Below are 24,297 nucleotides of genomic sequence, written 5' to 3' on the forward strand. Positions count from 1 at the left end.
TCAGTCTCTTTATACAAAAATAAAACCATTACCACTATTTATTGCAAAAAATGCAGCCACTCGCGATCATTATCTACTTGATGCATGCAAAACTGTCTCAGCAGATATTTGTCTACAAAAACAGGATTTAACTATGGCAAACAACAAACAACATAACTGTACCTCCATCCATAGTTTTTGTTGTAAAACTTATCTCCTCTCTTATTAATATTAATGCGTTAAAAAACAAAATGTTACAAATATGACGCAGTGCACATTTCCCATCGCCGCAGAGTTTCGCGGGAGAGATAACAAATTAAGAAAATGCATTGAACGTGAATCGAATCGCAAAACTACAAATTGGTTTTAAATGATTGAGCATTTAAGCATTTTTCGCGGCGTATAAATAATTTTTTGTGTCTATTTAATATTTTATTGAAATATATTGAGAAATATATATGAATATAAAATCTCCGTGAGCAAAGGAATTCGAACAATTTAATGTAATGAATTGGCAATGTTAGTAAAGTCTCAACACATATCGATTTTTTTGTCGGTCTATTGGTTGCAACGCGGTTGTTTGGGTTACTTGGCAAGTTAACCACACATATTGACAACGACGTCGCTTAATTTGTTGAAAGGGTAATAAACTTTTTCTAGTGCAAGCGCAAGACTTGTTTGTCGTTCGTTCATAAAAAAATTAAGAGTCATAGGTGAGAAATGCAACGAAATTTGCCCATCCTTATTCTGGCTACTGATTTGCCGCAGGAGAGAACAGCATTCCAAAGACAACTTTTTTTTACGTGTTTAATTCACTCCAACGAACATTTATCATCGAAATATTTTTAATAATAATGATGATGATTTTCTAACACCTGTGCATACAAAAATTCCATCGTTTTGATTTTTTTCTCCTTTTTCTCGTGTAGGACGTATTTCTACGAGAAATGCACCCAAAAAAATCTTCCTTTGTATCTTGTCTTTATTTTTTCATTCGTCTCACGTTTTACTCACACATTCCTTTCGTAGTTGGTCGTTCACGAAACACAGAGCTTAACAATAAAAACATTTTTTTTTCGTTTCGTAAATAATCACTACCCGACGTCAATTTAAAATTTATTCTTCATCCGTATCGGACAATGTTTCGTTGGTCCCCAGAAATAAAAAGTTAAATTACAGAGCATCGCCTCCTTTTCGAACAGAAAGAAAAAAATTTATAAAAAAATCAAAGTATAAGGAAGAATCGAAATTGAATTCATTTTTTTATGAAACGAGTACCTGCTGATGTTATTATTATTTATTTTTATTTTTTTGGTTGATGTTTATGTTTTTATTTATTTTTTCTCTCTCTTCTCGTTCATGAACTGAAAAAAACTTTTTAAAAAATAAATAAATAAATTTCGTCTCTTCTTACACACTTTTTGACGTCGGCTGTCTCTTTTTACGGATAAAACGCATTTTTTCTGCATGTTTCATGTGCAAAAAGTTAGAAAGTTTGTTTTAACTTTAATAAAAATTCATCATTCTATTTTTTTTTATTTTATTTTTCATTAACAAAATGGAAGTAAATAGAAATGGAGTTCAATGATGGTAAAAAAGGAGAACAAAGGAATTCTTTCATGGTGTTCGGCAACAATGGATGCACCATGCGAGTAATTACCGCTGCTTTGAAAGTCGTAAAAAACATTAAAAAAAGGTTAAGGAAGAGAAAAAAATGTTAAGATAATAATTTGAGAACATTAAGATTGAGCGAGCATCATTGTGGGCAATAAAAGATGTTTCTCATCACTCACGGGTAATCATATCAACAGGAATCTAAGGTAATTATGATTATTTATTTTTTGGGTTTCTTTCATGTTTTTTCAAAAGTTTTATTGATGGTTTTTGATGTGTTTAACAGACAATTTTTAATTTTTTATACAAAAATTTTTTGAAATAATTTTTAGAATGAATTTTTAAAATATTTTTTTTTTAATAATACAAAAAAATATTTTTATTAATATTTGAAAAAATTATTTAAAAAAATTAATTTAACAAAACAATATTTTTTTATTTTAAAAATTGAACTTTGAACAAAAATAATTTTTTTAATTTAATTTAATTAATTTTAACTTTAAAATAAATAAAAATTAATTTTATCTAAATTAACTAATTAAATTTAGTTTGAATAAAATTTAATATTTTTAATTATCTTAAATCAACAAAAATATTTATTTATTAAATATTTAATTTATTATTATTAATTCATTAATAACTCTCAAAAAATTTCAATAATTAATATTTTTATTAAAATCCCTTACTTTTCCAATGAGAAATTACATTACACATTACAATCCGGAAATCAAATATTTATCTAACAAACTTTTTTTTTCTAACAACTTACTTTACAAAAAACGACACAAAATGAAAGGTACTTCATTCATTTACAAATCATTCGGATTCAAAATAAATAAATACTCGAATAGAAATCGCCTCAATCCACAAATTCATTTCATTTCATTATAAAAACGCATAAAATATCAATCAATGGTGATAATTTCTCAGAAGCTCTCGACTGGTTTTGCATCTTCAACATTTTTTTATGATTAAATTTCTAGGTGTAGGTCAAATAAAAATTTCCATACACATGACAAACCGAAAACGAAAGAGAGAGAGAAACATTACGCATGATGACGATGAAAAAGAAATTAACTGTACTCATCATCATCATGGGAACTCGACTTCATGTCATAAGAAATAATCGTTTTTAAATTTTTACAATAAAAAGGGCAATAAAGTGCATTTATTATGTTCCGATAAAAAAAAAAATATTGAGAGAAAAAAGATCCTTTGACGGCGTATTTTTAAGTAATTACTACAAGTTTTCACTTTAATTCAACTTTTTGATTTCATGAAACACGAAAGTGAGAAATTATTACTCAGTCGATAAATTTTACGATTCACAAGTCTCGAATCGATAAGGAAACAAATTTATATTTTTTTTGCCTCAAGCAAAATTATGACCCTTTGCGATTTTTTTGATACGAAATTCAAGCAAATTATTGTAATTTTCTATCGATAAATCACAAAACGCGATTAGAAATGTTGATAGCTCTATTTTGTGATCCCTTTTAAATCGCCCATATTAAAGAACATGAAAAGGCGTTCCAAGAGCATAAAATAAATTTTTATCTCTGTAAATGATAAAAAGTGACAGCTCAATACACTCTCTAAGATAAGTTATGGAGTTTTTAAGCGTCGCGACGTAAATTGTGACAAATATCTGCTTATTATTTGAAAAATTATTTACTACCATCGTTAAAATCGCGCAAGTTGCGTGTGTGGCCATTTCAGAAAAAAATAAAATTTTGTTAAAAAAGCAGTAGAAAGTTCCATTTTATTGCATTTTGTGCGATTGCATGCAGTTGAATTAATTTTTTTTCCTGAAAAATCGTCGTTAGTTGCATGTTAGTTAGATTAAAAAAAAATGTTTTGCTACCAAGAGACGCCCAATAAAGTAAAATTTTGTCTGTAGGAAGCGTGTTTTGACAGTTTAATGACCGTTTTTACGGTTTCACGGTCGCTAATTGGAACGTTTGTGTGAAAAATGTGTCAGATTTTGAGAAAGGTCTTCATTTACGATGCTTTAGAACACCTTAAAAGGTAAGAATTTTAAAAAATTAACTTGCAAAATGCATTATGAGTCATTTTACGTGGGATTTTTACAAGGTATGGCCTCCCAAAAATTATTTCATAATTATTTAACATAATCCTACAAATTTTTGCGTGCAATTGAGCCTACGTGACCTTTTTATTTTTGGGACAATGCAATTCTAATGCTCTTGCTTAATAAATTTTGTGGGCTATCTTCAAATGATTTCATCATAAAATTAATTAACAAGACGTCTCCATCGCAGTAAAAAATCAAATTATCATGAAAAACGCTCTCAGGTGGTCAATTAACTTAATGAAGCTGCAAAAAATTTCCTCTGCGGTTTTAATGCACGTCGACTTTGTTACTTTTAAATTTTATTTTTAAAACGTAATTACGGCAGATAATAATGATATACATTTATCATAATTTAAAATTAATAAAAAAAATTGTACATTCTAATTATAATTGCCCGCGTCAATCCGATGATTATCACACGTTGCGGTGACATATTCGCTCAGTGCGGAAAAAATGAATTTTAAACGTGTTTTTTACCAACTCGAGTAAACAAAAGTTACGTAAGGCCCGACAAAAACACTTCCAAGTAATTGTTCATTTTTTTTCATTCATACAATTATTTTTTACACAAATGAATGTTGAATATGGATAATAATAAAAAATAATAAATACGAAAAAAATTAACTTGTTTAGTTTTTTTTTTGTATTTATTTATTTTTTCCCATATAGATCGAGATGATCGCTAATTTTAACACAGTTGGTATTAAATTGCAATTATATATTTATATTATTTACATTTAATTGGGAATCCATAAATTTACTCAATATGAGTCGTATGTTATAGAATTATAGATAATAATAACTAAACAATAATATTTGAACAAAAAAAATGTATAATAATAGTTTTTTGTGTCAACTTGAATAAATATCTTACGAGTTTGCACATCTAGTTCATTAATTATTTATTTTTTTATTTACTTTAAATTTATTTTTTGTATAATGTGAGTTAAATTTGAAAGGTTTGAATCGTTCTATAACAATTAAGTTTTTTTTTGTACAGTGAGATTAATTATTTTTATTATTTTATATTTTTTAAATAATTAAAAAAATTATAATTATTATTCAAAAAAATTAAAAATTAATTTTAAAAAATTTTATAAAAAAATAAATTATTTGTATGTTATTTATGTTAAATAAAAATAATTTTTATAACATTACAAAAAATAAATATAATAATATAATAAATATGAATATAATAAAAAAATTGATCAAAATAAAAAAAAAACTTAAAGTGAGCAAATTAATTACATATTTATTTATTTTGTTTAATATAATTATTTTTAAAACTTTAAAAAATAATACAATATATAGCTTGAAATAAAATATTAAAAAAAAAATTTAAATTATTTAATTTAAATTTTAAATTTAATTTATTTATATTTAAAAAAAATATTTTTTTTAATTTTGTACAAAATAATCAAATTTAATTTTTTTAAAGAATTTTGAATACTAATTTTAAATAATTATTTTTAATATATTTTTTTGTATAAAAACTCTTTTATAAAACAAAAAAATTAAAATAAATTTAATTATTTTGTACAAAATTAAATAAAATATACTTTTTGAAATACATATAAATTAAAAAATTAATTTATCTTTCTTTATTTTAAAAAACACTCATCAATTAATTTATTTTTATAATTTTGTGCAAAAAAACTAAATTAATTTCTTTATAAGAGAAATTTATCAAGAAAAAAAAATTAATAAAAAAATAAATAATTTAAAAATACTTTAATAACAAAAATAAATATTTTTAATAATTTTTGTAAAAAAAAAACAAATAAAAACTCTGTACATTTTAACTAACATTAGCTTAATTCAATTAACATTGTCACTCAAATTATTTTATTTTATCATGCTTGTTAATGTTCAATATTTAACAAGAATCGGATCTGACAAAAAAAAAAATTTGCGGCAAGAATCTCCGCCAGAAATATTTTTAAAGCGACTCAACGAGTTGTCAGGCGAGATTGCACAAAAACTTGCTCATAAGTAGAACAAATATTGAGAGAAGAATTTTTATTTCTTGTGTACTGTTCAGTTCATGTGTGTATTTTATGATTAAAAGTGTGGAATTTTCGTGTGTATTTAAGCAATAAATAAATGAATAAATAAATAAAGTGCGGAGATTGAAAAAAAAATTAAAAAAATTATTAAGACATGAAATTAAAATGTGGTTTGGTTTGTTTGGTGTCTGAGATAAAAATGCATATTTATTAGAATAGTTTCTAGGTCATGCACGAATGCCACAGCGATAAAGTCAAAAAGTTAGTAAAAGGTCATTAGAGGACAAACTTTGCATTTATTTGATGTGCACTGATCATTTATTATAATCCGATTATCGAAAAAAATGTTTTTGAACTTTGTCGGACATCAAAAAACAATTACATTAGACATGCAAAGTCAATTTAAAGGTCACTTTCATAATCTCCATCCAAATTAAGTCGGGTATTCGTAATGTTTTTCCTTTGAAACCACTTGATTTTATAAATGGTTCATCCGAAATATTTTGACAAGCGAGTGACGATGATATTCAATCTCTTTAAGTATCTCTTTTTGAAGGTATTTGAACGTAATGACAAGTTTCTACTGATGCATTGCGACAGACGAGGCTTACGAAGCAAAACAAAGATAATTTTTTTTCGAGGTACACAACGCAAGCCCACGCTAAGATTTTCTAGGTAAACATAATTTATAATATAATAAGGTTTGAGTGCAGTTGTTGCCTTTGTTTAGTTTGAAATAGACAAAAAAAATAAAGAAGAGACACAAAAAAGTAACATTAAGGTGTGTAACTGTGTCATTCTTGTTCAAATAAAAAAATGACTTCCTTTTAAAAAGAGTTCACTTGGGAGTCGATAGTCTAATTTTAATTGTTAAAAAATATGATAGATCTCATTTTTTTTAATTAATTAAATTTATTTTAAGTTATTTAAACTCAAAAACTAAAAATTTCATAAAATCTATTATATTTTAAAATTAATTTTTTTATTATTTTTTTTATTTAATATTTATTTAAGAAGCAATATTTAAATTATAAAAAAATTAATATTTGCTAAAGAATTCTTTAAAATTAAATATTTTTTTTTATTTACTTTATTTTACTTTATTAAATGATAATATATGTATATTCAAAAAATTTTATTAAATTAAATTTTTTTTTAAATTTTAAAATAAAATATAATTTTAATTTTTTTTTAATTTGCAATATTTTTTAAGACTCAAAAAAAAATTTCTCGTCAAATATAAACTCGTATCATGTCACAAAAAAATCGTTTTAGGATAAAAAGAAGAGTTTTCACTTACCTCGACGTTTCTTATTGAGATGTTTGATGTAGAGCCAATAAACGACGGCTGCCGTTATGACAACAGCGATGAGTGTGCCAAATATGGCACCGGCTATATCGCCTCCATTAAAACAGGTTCCTTCTTCCATATTGCTACGCACGTAGAGTTCACTCGTATTATCGCTTAAATACTCTCGTTACACAATTTAAATAAAATTTTTCTTGAATTGCACCGCGTCAAGTCTCCTCAAATTGATGCTAAATACGAAATATGATTAAACTGTAAAATCATGTATTTTTTCGGGCACAGTTTGATTTTTTTTTAATATTTCGAACCCACTTTTTTATTACATTATATTTATCAAACAATCACTCCTCGCATGTTTATTCTTTGTTGTTTCTCTCTCTTGGCGGATTATTGCACAATAATTTTATTTTAACAAATAAAGTGTTATTCAATTATTATATTTTAAGCGGAGTTATGCGTTGTTTTGTCGTTTTATTGTCGTTCGTTGCTTTTTCGTGTTACAAGTTGCTTTGCTTGCTTGGCTGGTTGCAGTTGTTGTTCCAAAAAAATAATAAAGTAAAAATCTGTAAAAAATAGAAATGAAATTAATTAAAAAATTTGTAAATATTTAACAAACGTCAAATTTTTGACAGGAGGATTATTATTCATTCACCCTACTCGTTTTGGAGCGTTGTAATAATTTTTTTTACATAAACGAAAGTGTGTACAAGTTACAAATAAACAAACAAATGGATTGTTTGCTGAAGTTATGGGCAGGCAGCAGTTAACTATGTATGTTTGAATGCAATCTTTCATGACACACTCACATAGTTGTTGTTTGAATTCTTTGTGCAGTGGCGTGATATGTCTTCATTTTTAAAGTTTTGCAAGAAAAATTACTTATTTGAACTGAATTTCTTCACAAAATTTACAAATGAGTAAAAATTTGATGAAAATTAAAAAAAATAATTATTTAAAAATTATTAGCATAAATAAAAAAATAATAAAATAAATAATAAAATTATTTTATAAAAAAAATATTTAAATAATTATTAAATTTTATATTAATTTTTAAAAATAGTAATTGTAAAAAGTAAAAAAATTTTAACTAAATTATTTAAATTTACTAAATTAATTTTTAATTATTAATGTTTTCAATTATTTTATGTTTTATTTAAAAAAAAGCAAAAAAAAAAAAATAATAAAATAATAAAAATTTAATTAAAAAAATTATTACTTAAATTATTAAATTTTTTTTATTATTGAACATTAATATTATTTTTTTTATTATTTAAATTAAAATATTTAGAAAAAATTTAAAAAAATATTTTTTTTCGAATAAATTATTTCCAAAATTTATAATTTTAAATTTATTTAAAGCAAAAAAATATTTTTTTTTATCTAAAAATAATTTTAATTCAAAAAATTTTTTTTCAGCTTCAAAATAAATTTCTTTGCCCATCACTTCTTCAAACCATGCCATGCATTGTACACAAAACACTCAATAACCAAACAGATGACTGAAGTTTAAATGCGATATTTTGTTAACTTTTTCAAGATGGGAAGTGAATCGTTGTCGGCGGAGACCTACTTTTGCCAAACACCATGCTTACGCTTTTTTTCGAACAAAATAAACAAACAAGAGAGACGACGTGTGTAAGCGCAGTTTTTTTACGACGATAATCGTAAACACATTTGCATGAAAAATGCATTGCAATTATTACATTTTAATGAAGAAAAGAAATAAAAATCATTGAATGGGGCATGAATGGATTACGCGAGCAAGCAAACTACGGAAACACCTTCTTCGATCGTATAATTAATATTGTCGGTCTGCTCAATAATACAAATACAAACTGCTAATTGCAGAAAAAAAGTAAATGGGTTTCCAGTTGGATTTCAATTACGATTTGTAATTCGTTTTATGCATAAATTTTAGCTGGATTAGATCATCATCTTCAGCTGCAGAGACAATTTTTATTATGGGAAAGTTTATTTTTGGCAGGTGTATTTTTTTTTCTTAATTTCAAAATTTTTCAGGAAAAAATAAATTATTTTAAATAAATTTTAATTTATTTTTTTTAAAGATATTTTAAAATAGAAATTTAATTAAAGTTTAATATTTTTTTTTAAATTTAATTAATTAATTTACTTTTATTAATTTATTTAAATTTTTAAATAATTTTTTTTAATAAATTTTTTAAATAAATTAAATTATAATTAATTAATTATAAATTAAATGATTTTTTCCATTAGTTTAATAAAAATTTAAATTAAAAAAAATATTTAATTAAACAATTTTTTACATTTATTTTTGATTTTTTATTTAGATTAAATAATTTTTCATTAATTTTAAATAAACAAAATTACAATAAAAAAAAATCTAAAATTTTTATTATTTTTTTTTTTGCAACAAAATACTTTCTATATTTATTTATCATAAATGTAACCCGCATCTCATGCACATTTTCTCTCGCTCTGTTCCGCACAAGTAAAAGGCATTTGAACAAGAATTTTTGTGAAAGGATTGGCAAAAAAAAACCAAAATCGAGGTTATTTAAGGTTAAAACATTTAAATTTATGTAACTCTGAAATTCATTGCCGTTAGTGCCGTTTGATATTTAGAAGATGCGATGATTTTTGCGCATTTTTTATCTCATTTTACACAAACCGCTTCAAGTGTTTTTGCAATATTTATTGTTATTGAAAAAAATAATAATAAAAAAGCAAAAAAATTATTATTCAAAAAAAAAACTTTTTCCTTCAATAACAAAATTTATGGCTATTTAAATCATAATTACCAAAAATAGGAAGCGAGTTCGGTGAAATTATTTACACTTTCCAGCGAGCAGCATTCGGACACTGAACCAAAATTGGAAGTGTTAAATAAATATTTGTTAGACGCACACTTTTCCCTTTCTACATACCTACATTTTATTTTTTTTTTCTTTTAAATATTACTCAACATCGCCGTTTATGACTTGTGTCGAATTTTCGACGGTTGATAAACAAAAAAAATACATTTTTTACATGATTTTCGACGAAAATGATGAATCAACAGGTGGGAATTACTGCATTTCATTAATAATAAATTAAACAAATAAAATTCATAAACTTTCATTCAACATTTATTCTTTTATTTTTGTTTAATTTATTCATTCATAATATTTTTTTTAACTTTAAATTCGTCAAAAATTGAATGGAGAAATTTATCAATAACAACAAAAATTCATGATAATTAATACAAATTTTTTTTTTCTCAGAAAAATAAAAATCCGGACGCCCACAAGCGATAAAAAATAATAATTAGCATCGGATGTTAGAAAAAATGTCCATCAATGGTGAGAGAAAGAGAGAGACATTTTTGTGACATGAACAAAAAAATTTAAAAAAAAATCTTCCGCATAGGTACATTAAGATTAAAAAAAAAAAAACCGAGTTACAAAAAGGAGGAGGAAAGTATTTGCAAACGCAAGAGACAACAAGAAAGAAACAAGAACCAAAAACAACAGAAAAAAATAAAACAAAAATTGAGAAGAGAAATTACAACAAAACTACAACACACTTTTTACTTTGAACCTGTTGTTGTTGTCTTGTTCACTTGCTTGCTTACTTGTCGTGCATGCTCGAGCTGGACTTGCCTTCAATATTTAAAAAGTTGGTAATGTGTAAGATACGAAGTAGTAATAATAATAATAAACTGAGAAACTGGTTTATTTTATATCAACGACACATCGAGAGTGTGGTTTTGGCATTTTGTACCACATTTGTACTTTTTTTTGCTTTTCTTGTGACCTTATCTATCAACATTCATTGAAATTGTTAAAGTCACAGCAAGAATTTATCAGAAAATCAATTTTTGGCTCACGAAAAGAGATTTAAAAAGATTTAAATTTTTTCTTTGCTAAAAACCCGACAAACAGCTTTCTGGACGCCACAAAATAAGCAAAAATCATCAAGTTACTTTAACAGTTTAAGCACCATTTCGCCATTTCATGATGTGACAAGTTTTTGAGCAAATATCATAAAGAGGTGCGAAAAATATGAGAAAGCAAGTTCTTTAATAAAAAAATAAGAGATTTGGGCAAAAATCGTTCAAGTAAGGTAACTATTAAAAACAACAAAATAAACATTTACATGAAAGAATTTTAAATAAAAAATAAAATTTTAATTTTATTGTAATTTTTTACCACATTTCATAAGTTTTTTCAATTTGGCGTTCTTGACAATAATTATTTTTTTCTTCAAAAATTTATTTTTTTTTATACTAAAAAATTCTGTTTAAAATCTTTAAAAAAGATTATTTTGTAATAAAAAATATTTTAATTTTTTTTAATTAAAAATTTAAATAAATAAAAAAAAATAAAAAAAATATAATTTAAGAAAATATATATATTTTTTAAATTTCTTATATTTTATAAAAATCTATAAATTATTGTTTTTAAAAAATTTAAAATTAATTTTTCTAAATTATGATTGTTCTTAATTTTATTTAAATTTTTTTTTTTATTTTTTATTATTAATAAAAATTAATAAAATTAGTTTTAATAAAAAATTTGAAAACTGTTTTTTTTAATTATTAAATTTTTTTTAATAAAAATATTTAAAAAAGTTTTTTTTAAATTATTCTTTCAATACTTTGATAATTTAAAAAAAAACTTTAAAAAATTTTCATTTCAGTAAAGTTATTTGATGATGCAACAACAAACCGAAATAAGAAAAGGGAGTGCATTCCTCATTTTTTCTTAACTTTTTTCAATGAATGCAAAAAATAAACTTTATGCAAATGCATTTCAGGTAAATTTCATGATTGTTTTTATTTTATTTTGTTATTCCAAATATTCTTTTATGTTTAAAGGTACACGTCTCGTCTTCATCAACATAATAATAAATAACAATAATGAGCATATTTAGCGACAAGACATGCAAAGTAATTCCTGAAACTCGCCTCTTTCACAAAAAATCGTAAGTAAGTGCACTTTCGACTCAAAGACTGACAAAAAAGCCATTCAATGCTTTTGTCTCATGCAAAAAAAAAAAAAAAAAAATTACGGCGTGTCTCTGATTTACATGTATTTATCATGTTGTCAATATTTTTTGTGTCGAATGAATTGAACCTTTGTTTCTGTCTTGAAGACGACGCGTCGATGTCGACGGAAGACACACACATGAAATAAACAAGAAAATAGAGGTGTTTGACACTTTTTTTCTTTCTCAATTATTATTGCCGTGTCTTATATGCTTCGAAAAAAATGCGTATAATAAAAAAAAGTAAATATAGCCGGCAAATTATAGTGTTTGTCGTTTTTTTATAACTTTACAAACTGTAAGAAGAAGAAAATATATGCAAAGGAGTGTCTCTTTGGAAAAAATTGTGTGTGATATTAAGTGTTTTATATCCATCCATCGAAGATGTTTAATCTTGGGCGATAAAAATACTCATCATCGTCGAATAGCTTTGAAAGCTTAAATTTTTTGATGGAACGTGCGGTCTAAAATAAAAATAAAAAAAATATTTTAATAAAAGGTCTCTTTGATGTTGTTACTCAATTTGGATTTGGCAAAGAGGAAGTCGTTCGTTCTTTCACATGGAAGAAATTTATTGTATTCAAATTTTATTGGTTTTTTGTGGGACATCCATCGAACGATTACCGTTCTCTAATGGCTCACACAAATCATACTGATGAAGTGAAACTTGATGCAAAGATAAAAATTATAAAAAAAATTTAATGTGAAACTCAATATACTTCAAACCTGTCGACGACTCGTCAAAACACTTCAAAAACTAAAAACAATTACTTTTGTGTGTAATAATTAGAAATCGTCGATAAATAAATGACAAGTGGCAGTTATTAATTAAAAGGTGAGGTGATGAGAAATTACTCAATGTTATTTTTTAGAGGAAGTTCGTTTAAAACCGTTACTTTTTGAAAATTATCGAATATATTTTTTATAGATTTTAAATTTAATTTTTTTTTTATTTTAAATTTTGTTTAGTCTTTATTTCATTTTTAAAAAAATAAAAATAATTGTAAAATTAATTAAAATAATAAATGTAGGTTAAAGTTAAAATTTTAATCCCTGCACTTTTTAAAGGCTTAACTCAAAATGACAGTGAAAATGCATTAAAATAAATATATTGAAATTTCACAAAAACAAAAATCACAAATCATAATTCTTTCTGTCAAAATAATTTTATTGACTGTGAATGATGCATTTTTTAAAAAAATATCGATTTCCGATGAAATTATCATAAATACTTAAAAAGTCCATGAGAAAATTATATTTATAGCAACAAGAAAGAAAAAAGTGTGGAGAAAGTGTAACAAGAAGCATACGCAGACGTTCCTTGCATGCATATGTGCAACAGACTAGAGAGCTAAAATAGATGGAGTGGTCACTATATACTTTTAAACGAACATATTTGTAGGTACAGACATGCACGTTTAAAAATATGCACGTTTGTTATGCATTTTTGTTTAGCTTTCAATTTTCAAAGCATGTGTTATGAACTTTTTACTTAAAATATTTTTAACTACATTGTTAGAAACTCCATGGCACTCCAACTCGATTATTATTATTGCTATTGCTATTAGCGGCACACAAAATTGTGCATTTTAACTCGTTGCTGCTTGGAAATTAACATTTTAAATTTTTTGAAGCATTAAGGTATTTTTCGAATGCATTTTATTTTATTTTATGTACTGAAAAAGTATGTTATAAAATATTGTCGTATTATATTGCCCGTTTGTTTTCAAAATAAATAAAATACAGTTTCACAAGAGATTTATCTAGCACATATTCTCAAACTCACATTTATTGTAATAATAAATATCTCTCTGTGTATGGTGACAATAAAGACTTTCAAAAATATTTATTTTATAAGCTTGTCTTGTTACTTTTGTGTATTTGTTATTTTTTTTTAAGTTTAAAAAAAATTAAATATTTTTGTAAATTTTTTTTTCGCACTAAAAAAATAAAATAAAATTTTTTAAAATTATTTCATTTGAAAATCCTCCCAAGATAAGTCTATGGAGAGATAAGGCGAAAGATATTTTAGTAATAATAATGCGATTATCATTATGAATAATATGATGGTTATGCAAATGAGTACAATCATCGTATGTATGGTTTTTAAAGCGCGTTCTCTTTAAAACTGCTTTTAGATAATAAAATAAAGAATGAAAAATTTATGCATTATTATGAAACTTTTTAATCACCATAGTAACGGATAAAAACAAGACAATTTATGGAACTGCGCAGTTTTTTTGTGTGTAAGCTGCGGCGTCTGACACAAATTATCACATGTTTATTTAATAAAAAAAAATAATAATAATGTTATTAATACATATATGAATATAATATATATCTAATAGATCGATGCTTTGAACAGCTTGTTTTTGTAATAAATTATTTTTTTTCGTACTTGTCTTAAATTGATTGACAAGCTTTATTTATTATTTTTTTTATATATATTACAAAAATAAAAAAAATATTAGAACCACTATTTTACAATTATATTTTTTTTTAATAAGAATTTATTATTATTTATTATTTTTTTTTTTAATCATTAGAACCTCTATTTTTAATTAATTTTTTTAAATTAATTTTTTTGATTAATTTTTAAAAAATATTTTTTTAATTAATATTTAAAAGAATTTTTTTTCAAAACACATCCTCGATTTATTTTTTTTTTTATTATTATTTAATATTACATAAAATATTTATTAGAACCTCCATTTTATTATTATTTTTCTAAATTAATTTTTTTTTATTAATTTTTAAAAAATAATTTTTTTAATTGTTTTAAAAATTTATCAAAACACGATTTTTAATTATTTTTTTTATATATAATACAAAAAAAAAATATTAGAACCTCCATTTTACAAATAATTTTTTTTTTTAATAAAATTTTTTTCTTAAGAATTTAAAAAAAAAATCAAAACACATCCTCGATTATTTATTTATTATTATTTTTTTTTATTTTTATAAAAAATTTCTTGTTTAATATTCTTCTTATATCTTTTTCTAGTTATATGCATGTTATTCATGAGAGACGCTTATTTTTGTCTTGTCTTGACTATTAATTATTTTTGAAACGTATCCCATTCAATTATTTTTGTCTCGAAGTTAAACATATAAAACACACATGAGTAACTTGGGGCAGAGAAGAAACGATGATAACACTAAAGAATTTTAATACTTTTATAATATTTATCATAATAATATTATATATACATACACTGCGTTTCTTTATATTCGTTTTTTTTATCTTTATAAAAAATATCCAACGTTAATTTATCTCCTGATTTTTTTATTATTTATTTTTTTGTATCTCCAGAATCTTCGTTCTATTTTGTTCTATATGTTACACAATTCACAGTTTTTTTTATATATATTTTAATTTTTTTTATTATTTTTTGATTCACAATAAAAAAAATCTTAAATCCTTTATTCAATAATAATTATTTTAGGTCCACATGTAATGTAATATATATCAAAGGATTTGTATATGTTGTGTATAGTGTACACATGTAAATAATATTAAGTTTCAGATCGAGCAGCAAAAATATGAACGTCTACTTGTACCAACGTCTAAACATTTACTAACACCTTTTCGAAAATGTTTTTCAAGAGAAACCTGTCTACATTTACCTTTTTACCTACCTGTTGCTTCGGTTCACTCGTACCCGTCGTGCCTGCCATAATAATAAACATATGTTTAAAAGTTTGAGCGGCATACCTACACAGCAAGAGACACACAATTGTATACCGAAAAATATAGTACAACGCGTCGTTCGGAGAGTTGGAGAGCTGCTGCATACCATTGATATTATTTTTTTTATCTCTATCGATACCCGGCCTGTGTGTATTGTTGTCATGCATGTTAGTTGTACAATTTTATGAAATATAAGGAAAAAACGTAGAACAACAAAACTACAGGTATTTATATTATTATTATTTTGAATGAAGCACCGTTGGCGGGCGGTAGTTGGAACAAACCTTTGGCAAAAAAAAAAATTAAATTCAGTGAATGACTTTTGAAGGCGAGACAATAAATTCCAGAATTCTTGTCTCCGCAAATGTCGAACAATTATTATTAATAATAACAAAAAAAAAATAAATTTAGATCAGATAACTTCTTATATGTTATTATTCTCGTTTCGAGCAATTTGCATAAATATTGTAAAAGGAGAGGCATTGCCAGTTAACGTGCGTCTGTGAAGCACACAAATGTGTGGTAAAGTAAATATTTTTGCTTATTAAAATAGAAAATATATATGTTGCTTAGCTAAATATTTAACTTGCACAAGGCATGATGTATGTCGTTTTTTTCTTATTTTTTGTTTGTATATTAATTTTTCTTGCTATGCGCACTGGACTTGCATCTTACACAGATTTACATATTTATTACTTGACTGCTGTGTTGATTTTACAAACTGTACCATTAATATACTTCACTTGATTTGCATGTTCATTTTTTTGTTTTTATTTTGCTTCTAAAAGGAAAATGCAATGAGAAAAAAAAATTTTAATTTAATTAATTTTTTATCAAAAAAAAAAAATAAATAAATAAAATAAAATAAAATAAATAAAATTAAATTAAATTAATAATTAATTAAATAAAAAAATATATTAAGAAAAAATATTTCATTAAATTATTTTAAAAAATAATTATCTTTCTTTCATACAATAATAATAAAAATTTTTTCTTCGTTTTCCAAATAAAATAAAAAAAATTAAATTAAAAAATAAAAAAAAATATTAAAAGTTTTTGTTAATTAAGAATTTATTTTTAATATTTATTAAATTAATATTAAAATTATTTTTGAATAATTTAGTATTAAAAAATTTAAACAAATATTAAATTATATTAATATTATTACTGAATTTTTCAATAATAAAATTTTTGTTTGTTTTGCTATTAATTTTTTATTTTGTTTTAATAAATAAAACTTGATATATTTTTTTTAAATTAAAAAAGTTTAATTAAAAGTCAAATATATTTTAATTTTAAGTTTAAAAATAAATTAAATAAAAAAAAAACATTTTAATTGAAAAAAAAATAATTTTTTCATAATTATTTATTTTGAATTAAATTTTTTTAATAAAATAAATTTTAAATAAAAATTTTATAAATTTTATTAAAAATTAATTAAATTAACTATAAAATAAATTTTTAATCATATTAAAATTTTAACTTTAACATTTTTTCTCATTGCTTTAGCCTTCTAAAAAAAATAAATAAAAATATGTTGAAAAATTGCAAGCTACTCCATTCTCACTCAACTAACTCGCGAGATATATTTTTTAAAACAAATATTTTGTGACATTTCATTGTGCACTTGCTCGAGATGGTCATATCACGGTTAATGCGACCCAATTAATGTTGTCATTATTATTATTACATCTAAATATATTCATATGTGTAGTTGTCATGAATTGTTATTACTGGTCTAGTTATTGTAACAATAAAATTTTATGTTTACTAATAAGCATGTCTTATTACCTTTTAAAGATCGCGGCGTACGTGAATGTCGATATGGTAAGGTTAATTTATGAATGATTTATAAGCTTTCTTTGTTTTGCATTTGCTCAGACATTTAACAAGTGTACCAACAAAAATGCTCATAATTTTTGACCTAATGATGAGGTTGTTTGACTTACAAAGTACGTGACGTGTGAAAATTCCCCATCTGCGTTTAATGAATTTTGATTTATTTACAAGTAAAAGTGATTTATCATACAAATGACCATCTTCGAGTTGCTTTTTAAGTCTGAAAGTTGTTTTTTTCTCTTAATTATTATTTGGATTTTAATTAAAAGCAAAAATTTAATGGCAAATTAATAAATAAATAAAGTTAAGAGGTCATGATCATTTTTCACATTTTTTTTAATGGCTGTGCTGAAATACGAATCTCATAAAGGTAAAATATTTGTAATCGCTTCAATTATAACTTGAAATTCAGGATAAAAATTACAAATAAATTTATCTCTTGATTATGCACAAAATAACATTATAAACCTGTGTTTTGTTGTATAAATCGCAGCATGTGGCGCAGTAGCAATGCAAAACGGTTGTTGACTGTATGTCGCAATAAACATGAAATTAAATGTTCTCGAGACTTGGTGTGTCTAAAAAGTTGCATGGAAAAATTTTCATATATAATTTGCTTACTTATTGAATATTTAGCTGATCCTTTTCAATACGAAAAAAAAACTTCTAGAATAAACACACCTTTTATATTATGTGCATACGTGAAATTCCAATCATTTTTATACTTTACAATTGATATTGTATGCTATTTATTGTCAGCAAGTATAAATAAAGCTCTTTTTTCTATTTATTGTTACACCGAGTAACAGGTTGTTAATAGATTTTCAAATATACGACGCGAAGTTATACAAAAAAGTATAACATCATTGATTTAAATATTATGGAAGTTGATTCAAACAAAGTTGTAAATTTTTGTACATTTATTAATTTTAACTTAACAAAACTTGTTTAAAATAATCACCAATTTTGTTGCCTAACTTTATCGTTAATTTCCGGACAGATAGTACTCAAATTGAAATTCGTTAAGGAGTTGCTTGTATTTTGGCTGTGACTGTTGTTATTCCCGCCATTATTATTACTACTGTTCAAATTGCTGCTCGGAAGGCCTGTTACCAAATTCTGCGATTGTGAGTTCTGAAGTATGTTTTGTGAATACGAACTATTCACATACGAGTTTGTGTTACAACTATTTGGATGCATCGAGGGATACGGTTCTGTTGGCGTACTTTTCCAATCGTGCGTCGAAAAGTAACTCAAAGATGGCGTAACAGGAGGCACGGGGAAATCATAATTCATGATGAGACTATGATGCGATGTCGAAGAAGGAACGTGATGAGATGAAGATGATTTTGAAGATTTTTTATGAGATGTTGATTGGTTGTTAGAACGAGATGAAATGGTATCCATGTTTGTTGATAAAGGATTGATACTTTTGCTTGAGGATGAAGACGAAGCTGATGGTTGGGTATGCGAATAGTAATGTTGCTTCTCAGGCATTTCATGATGCGGTAAGAATGAGTTCATGCTGTTGCCTAAACTGCTTTGATGGTAATCGAGAGTTGGCGTTGGATTGTTTGTTTCTCCAAATGTGAACGGTTGAGATTTGCTAAAGTTGTGATAATTTTGCGAATTGTTGGAAAAGGAGTTATCCACAAATGACGTAACATAATTTTGTTTGAAGAACTTGGGATCATATCTCGTCGTCGAATAATTGTATTGATTCTCAGCTGTTGGCTCCATTGCGAACAACGGATTATTTTGATTTGCGCTCTCACCTGAAGTCATTGCATGACTTGATTCTGTATGCCAAGATTTGTTTTTCGATCCGTGTCTTGGATTGATCAGAGATTCGGCGGAATAAATGTTCGATTTTGGATTGTCGTAAGGATTAATGTCACTTGAAAAGGTATCAACTTCTCCTTCTTTACGCCCTGAACTTTTGCGTTTCACGCATTTGTCGTTGGTTGGTACAGTTGTTGACTTATTAGTACTTGATTGATTGATATCGACCAATTGTCGCACTGAAAAGCTGTTATTTTGTTGTGATTCGACATTATTGCTTATTCGTTTAGATTCTTTTGTAGCAGAATATGATGCGTTGTATGACGATAAACTCGAAGATTTTGTCGGTGTCTCAAATATGCTGCTTGGGCGACTTGAGTTTCCTCCGGATAAAGTATTCAATCCTAATTCTCCATGTAAGTTAGGGAGAGTAGATGAAAAACATTGATTTCCGCCCAAATGTTGTGCATCTAACATTGACATTCGACTCGGAGACCATGGAAGATTTTCTTCACCCGGCGGATGAGCAAAGTACAAATCTGATGTTTTACGGTTGATTTCAAAGTTTGAAATTGATGATGAATAATACGAATTTTGGTTCATCGTAGAAGACTCGAGCGATGGAAATAGTTGAAAATCATTCGTACTTGGCTTGATTTCAGACGAAGACATCCAATCGACATCATAACGCGACGACATTTGTGGTTGTTGGGTTGAACTAATTGAAGAACTTTTCACATTTTTGTTAGAAGTTGTTTGTTTACTTCCAGATGGCAATTGTTGCTGCGATTGTTGAGGATATCGGGCACAAGATGAATTATTTGAAAACACGGGTTGATTGTATGTCAACTTTTGAACGACATTCGATTTCGTACAACTTGGAGCATCTTGACTCAAATAGAAAGGCGTATCGTTTTCCTTGTGATTGTCATATTTGGAATTTAGTCGTGCAATTGAATGAGAAGTAACATTTTTTACTGTGTTGTTTTCCGTTGAATAATAAGTAGAACTTTTTGAAGTGAACTTTTTGCACGGCTCTTGTATATTTGCTGCTTGTGCCGGAATCATATTTTGAGATTTTGTTCCTGACGAAACATATTTCGCATGGGACTTTGCAACACTTGTTAAAGAAAACGTGAAATTGGTTGACGGTTGATCAGCATAATATGGTCTTTGAGACTCATAGCTGTTAGAATAACTCGATGAAATAATATTATTTGGATGTTGATTGTTATAAAGCTGCTGTAAACTTGTATTTGAATTTGAATAGTATCCGCTGTAATTGATATTTCCTGAATATGTTGAAACAGACATTGTATAAGTCGTAGAAGAAGTAGAAGTAATATTTGATTCAGAAACAGCTTTTGCTCGTGACTTGTCTTGGGATGCCAAAGAAAGTGCGAAATTTGGATAGTTGTTTGACTGACTAGTTATCGACAAGGCATTGAAATTATTATCAAATGAAGACGTTGTTGGAATAAGCATCGATTCTGCTCGTCTATCCATTGAGCTATGTTCATTTGGTATTTTATGTTCACTTTGTAACAGACCTTTTCTAACTTGAATTGTTTCTCTTGGTTTTGTTTCAGGAAGTTTTTCAATTACATTTGATTTTTCTATAGATTTATCTTTGGAAGCGATTTCTGCAGGTAAGTTCATTAATGAGCTATTCTTTGAACTGCATTCTAAATCTTTATCTTCCAAAATTTTGCCCAGATTACTTGACAAGTTTGTATCATTTGCATCGATACCCGATAAAATATTGGCAGTAAGAAGTGAAAAGTTATCTATATCCAAGTTACTGATACCACTCGTGTCATTAATGTTTGATGTATCTTGTGCATTTAACAGTGAAGAGTTTGAGTCGAGTCGTTCAATTAATTTTCCAGATGATATTGGAAGAGGAGTTATTGGCAAAGGAATTTCTTCCAAAGGTTTATTGACAACTTGTTCACTTTCTTTTGGAAAATCTTCTTGCTTTCGATTCACCGTGATGATCTCTGTATTTATTTTAATTTCTTTTTCCATCGAGTTTTGATCTTTTCCTGTTTCTGTTTGACTCTTGTTTTCCATATTTTCTCTATTACTTGCTTGTTCGTTTGAACTATTTTGATTTTCTGCTTCTTTAACAACCTTTTTCTTCAGTATTCTCTTTTTTCGAGGAATTTTCTTAACAGCAACTGTCTTTTTCAACGGAGGTAAAGGTACTCGACCATTCGCAGATTTGCTAGCAACTGTTACAACTTTATTCACTGTTGTATTAACTTCTGTTTTATTATTAACTATCAACACAGGTTGCGGGATTTGCGAAACAACAAACGGATAATTGGAGATGAACAAACTTGGCGTCATAATGGGCGTTGAAATTAGTGCAGGAGTCATTCTCATCGTAGTTGACAAATGTGACGTAGCAATCGATGATGTTTGAACCGATTCAACTGAATTTGAGGAAGCTGAAAAAGGAACTAATGCCATGCTATTAGGTTCAGAAGTTTTGTTTGAATCAACTGTTGGATTCTCATCGTTTTTCGTGACTTCTGATGTTTGTGTCTCCGACGATGAAACATTCAATTCGTTTGATTCTGCAGGTAATATCTTCTTTTTCTTCTTCTTCAACATATTGACTTGAATTTTTTTATGCACAATTTTAGGTTTAATTAGATTTTCTTTATCCTCAAAATCCGTGTTGCAAGCAACATCTTTAATTTCAGGAATAACTTTGATCTGTTCAGTTTTATCATAACTAACATTTTGATCCAAATCTTGTAATTTCTTTCGTAAGTCTCCAATTTCTTTAATAGCAGCTACCAAAATTTCTACTTTACTCATTTTTCCGGGCGGATCTTTCGGCGGAAGTAACAACGAAAGATCATCAAAAGTTGTGTTTAGTCGATCACGTCTATTCTTCTCCCAAACTTTTCCATTGTTACTATAAAAAAGCAAACAAGAATTAAAGATAAGATAAGAAAGTTAAAAATTTTACTTACGCCTTGTTATCGTATACATAACGAGCCCTCTTCTTTTCTGGATTTTCGATTTTCTTCTTGTATTTCTTCGGTTTCGGCTCTTTGCCATCTTCCTCATCTTTCTTCTTTCGCTTCATTTTGTTTCTAACTAATTTAAAACTTACTTTATGGACAATACATATTAAAATTTTACTTTTTTTCAGCACTATCACAACAGTGGTTGCAAAAAATATTGTTTGTTTACGTTTTGCCCTGTTGCTTTGGAGATACAATATGGAACTGATTCAGAAGTGCTTCTTTGGGGTTCATCAAGAGCGCCATCTATAAATTCAATAGAGTATCAATTGTTTTTAGATGAAACACGAACCTCATTCTATCGAGAATTCTTTAGGTAAGTCTTTTTGTGTTATTTTATTGTTATTACTATTAAGACATCGCCGCGGTATATTTTCGTTCTTTTCCGTGCAATATGTATCTATAGCGGATTCTCGTTTTGGATAGATGGATGGATGGATACATATAGAAAGAAATATAGTATTGAGGTACAAATACAATAGAAAATGTCGCATTGACAGAAAATAAATATACGTATTTGTTTGGACAAGTGCCAAAATATTTAATAGTTATGGCTCAACCGCGTATATAAGTTTAGTACAAACGGGCAAACAAAAGACGTGTCTTTTAACAAACATACAAACATAACAATATAAAAAGATGAACAGTAGTAATAATATAAATGAGACAAATGTATCACATAATAATATAAATTCACAAAAGAAGGAAAAAAATAGTTAATATAGTATATAAGTGGGTAGAAATGAGAGCATGTCAATACAATGAAGATATACAAAAAAAATTAAAAGAATTAGGCTCAGTGCCATCATTTTTTGTATTGTTGATACTTTTTTCTACCTTGTCGAAAACGAAAAAAAAGACACTTACCCACGTTTTCCATATAGAATTTCATTTTTGTACAACTTTTTAAGGCATTTTAAAAAATATCCATATTTTGTGGTTATTTCATTTCGCCAAACAGCACAGACCAAAACAAAAATAAGGGTGTGAAAAAAATATGTTGTTCGTGGCAAATTCACATAATATTCTACTTTATGCATGCAAACGCGAGGCTCGCCTTTCTTCTTCGCCATCGTACTTGAGGACACCGTTACTGACATTGTTTATCTAGAATTATGTTTCACATGTGTGTGTCTTTTTTTTTTGCTGTGTTGTGAAACATAATATATGTCCATTTCCCATGTTATTTGACTTTTTAAAGCTCGCGCAAAGGTAATGAAATAGTTTGGTATTGTTTCCATGCAAATTTTCGGGTGTGAAAGCCTCCGTTGACAGCAAAACTTTGAAAGATATCCTTTGAGAGGGACATGATTAAAGACCCAAAGTTAAGTTCTTAAATTAATTATTAGCAGTACACCGAAAATTTTCATTTTTATTCCCTCGTTGTAGGTGCGTGTCATTTACTCATTTTGAGCAAAGTGTATTCCTTATGTGAGTTTTTTTTTTTTTGATATTAAGACAATCCACGTGTTATACCTAAAAAAATGAAAAACTGTCATTCATTTGATTTTTTTTTGTTTAATTACTCGTCGTTGAACACGTGGTTTAATGGATGACGTGTACTGAAATTGAACAAATTAAGAGATTGCAGAGCTTAATATGCGAGGAGAAAAGAGTCGTTCGTTATCATCATCCATGTGTTGATCATTAACCTAGAAACAAAAATTAATTTATTATAAAATATTTATTAAAACTGTATTTTTTATGTGTTTCTCTGTGTGTTTTTAATGACTATAAAGAGTAACGATTTGTCTTCTTTCGCCCATTCTTTCGAAGTGAAGCTATCTACAAAGTAATGGAAAAGAAAGAAAGAAATTTAAAAAAAAATATATGAAGAAGAAAGGTTATCAAAAGTGAACCAAATCCATATTTTTCGCTAGATAAGTAAATTTTATGTCAAAATAGCTCATGTTTCAAATGATATTTAAAAATTT

General features: G+C 26.2%; 2 protein-coding genes across 2 annotated transcripts in view; both read right to left on the bottom strand.

Annotated features, from left to right (window-relative positions):
• The window catches only part of LOC134827257 (uncharacterized), a 37,266-nt gene extending 21,707 nt beyond the window's left edge, over positions 1 to 15,559 (bottom strand). The window contains exons 1-2 of the mRNA XM_063839839.1: positions 15,225 to 15,559; positions 6,995 to 7,566 (exon numbers count right to left, since the gene is read on the bottom strand). Coding sequence (XP_063695909.1) covers positions 6,995 to 7,124 — 130 coding nt within the window. The 5' untranslated portion in view covers positions 7,125 to 7,566; positions 15,225 to 15,559. The remainder of the gene's footprint in view (positions 1 to 6,994; positions 7,567 to 15,224) is intronic.
• A 2,929-nt stretch (positions 15,560 to 18,488) lies between these two features.
• Positions 18,489 to 22,518, bottom strand: LOC134828184 (uncharacterized protein DDB_G0283357-like). Its single transcript, XM_063841188.1, has 2 exons — positions 22,310 to 22,518; positions 18,489 to 22,251 (listed from the first exon to the last, which is right to left on the bottom strand). The coding sequence occupies exons 1-2, from the start codon at positions 22,423 to 22,425 to the stop codon at positions 18,498 to 18,500; spliced, it is 3,870 nt and encodes a 1,289-aa protein (XP_063697258.1). The 5' UTR covers positions 22,426 to 22,518; the 3' UTR covers positions 18,489 to 18,497.
• Positions 22,519 to 24,297: the final 1,779 nt, after the last annotated feature.

This window comes from Culicoides brevitarsis, chromosome 1 (genome assembly GCF_036172545.1).
Source record: "Culicoides brevitarsis isolate CSIRO-B50_1 chromosome 1, AGI_CSIRO_Cbre_v1, whole genome shotgun sequence".
NCBI lineage: Eukaryota > Metazoa > Arthropoda > Insecta > Diptera > Ceratopogonidae > Culicoides > Culicoides brevitarsis.

Bases quoted from the DNA above. Each gene is read 5' to 3' on its own strand.
- LOC134828184 (XM_063841188.1), bottom strand. From the start codon at position 22,425: ATGAAGCGAAAGAAGAAAGATGAGGAAGATGGCAAAGAGCCGAAACCG. The intron at 22,252-22,309 runs GTAAGTAAAATT...GCTTTTTTATAG, and splicing joins TATGTATACGATAACAAGGC to TAACAATGGAAAAGTTTGGG.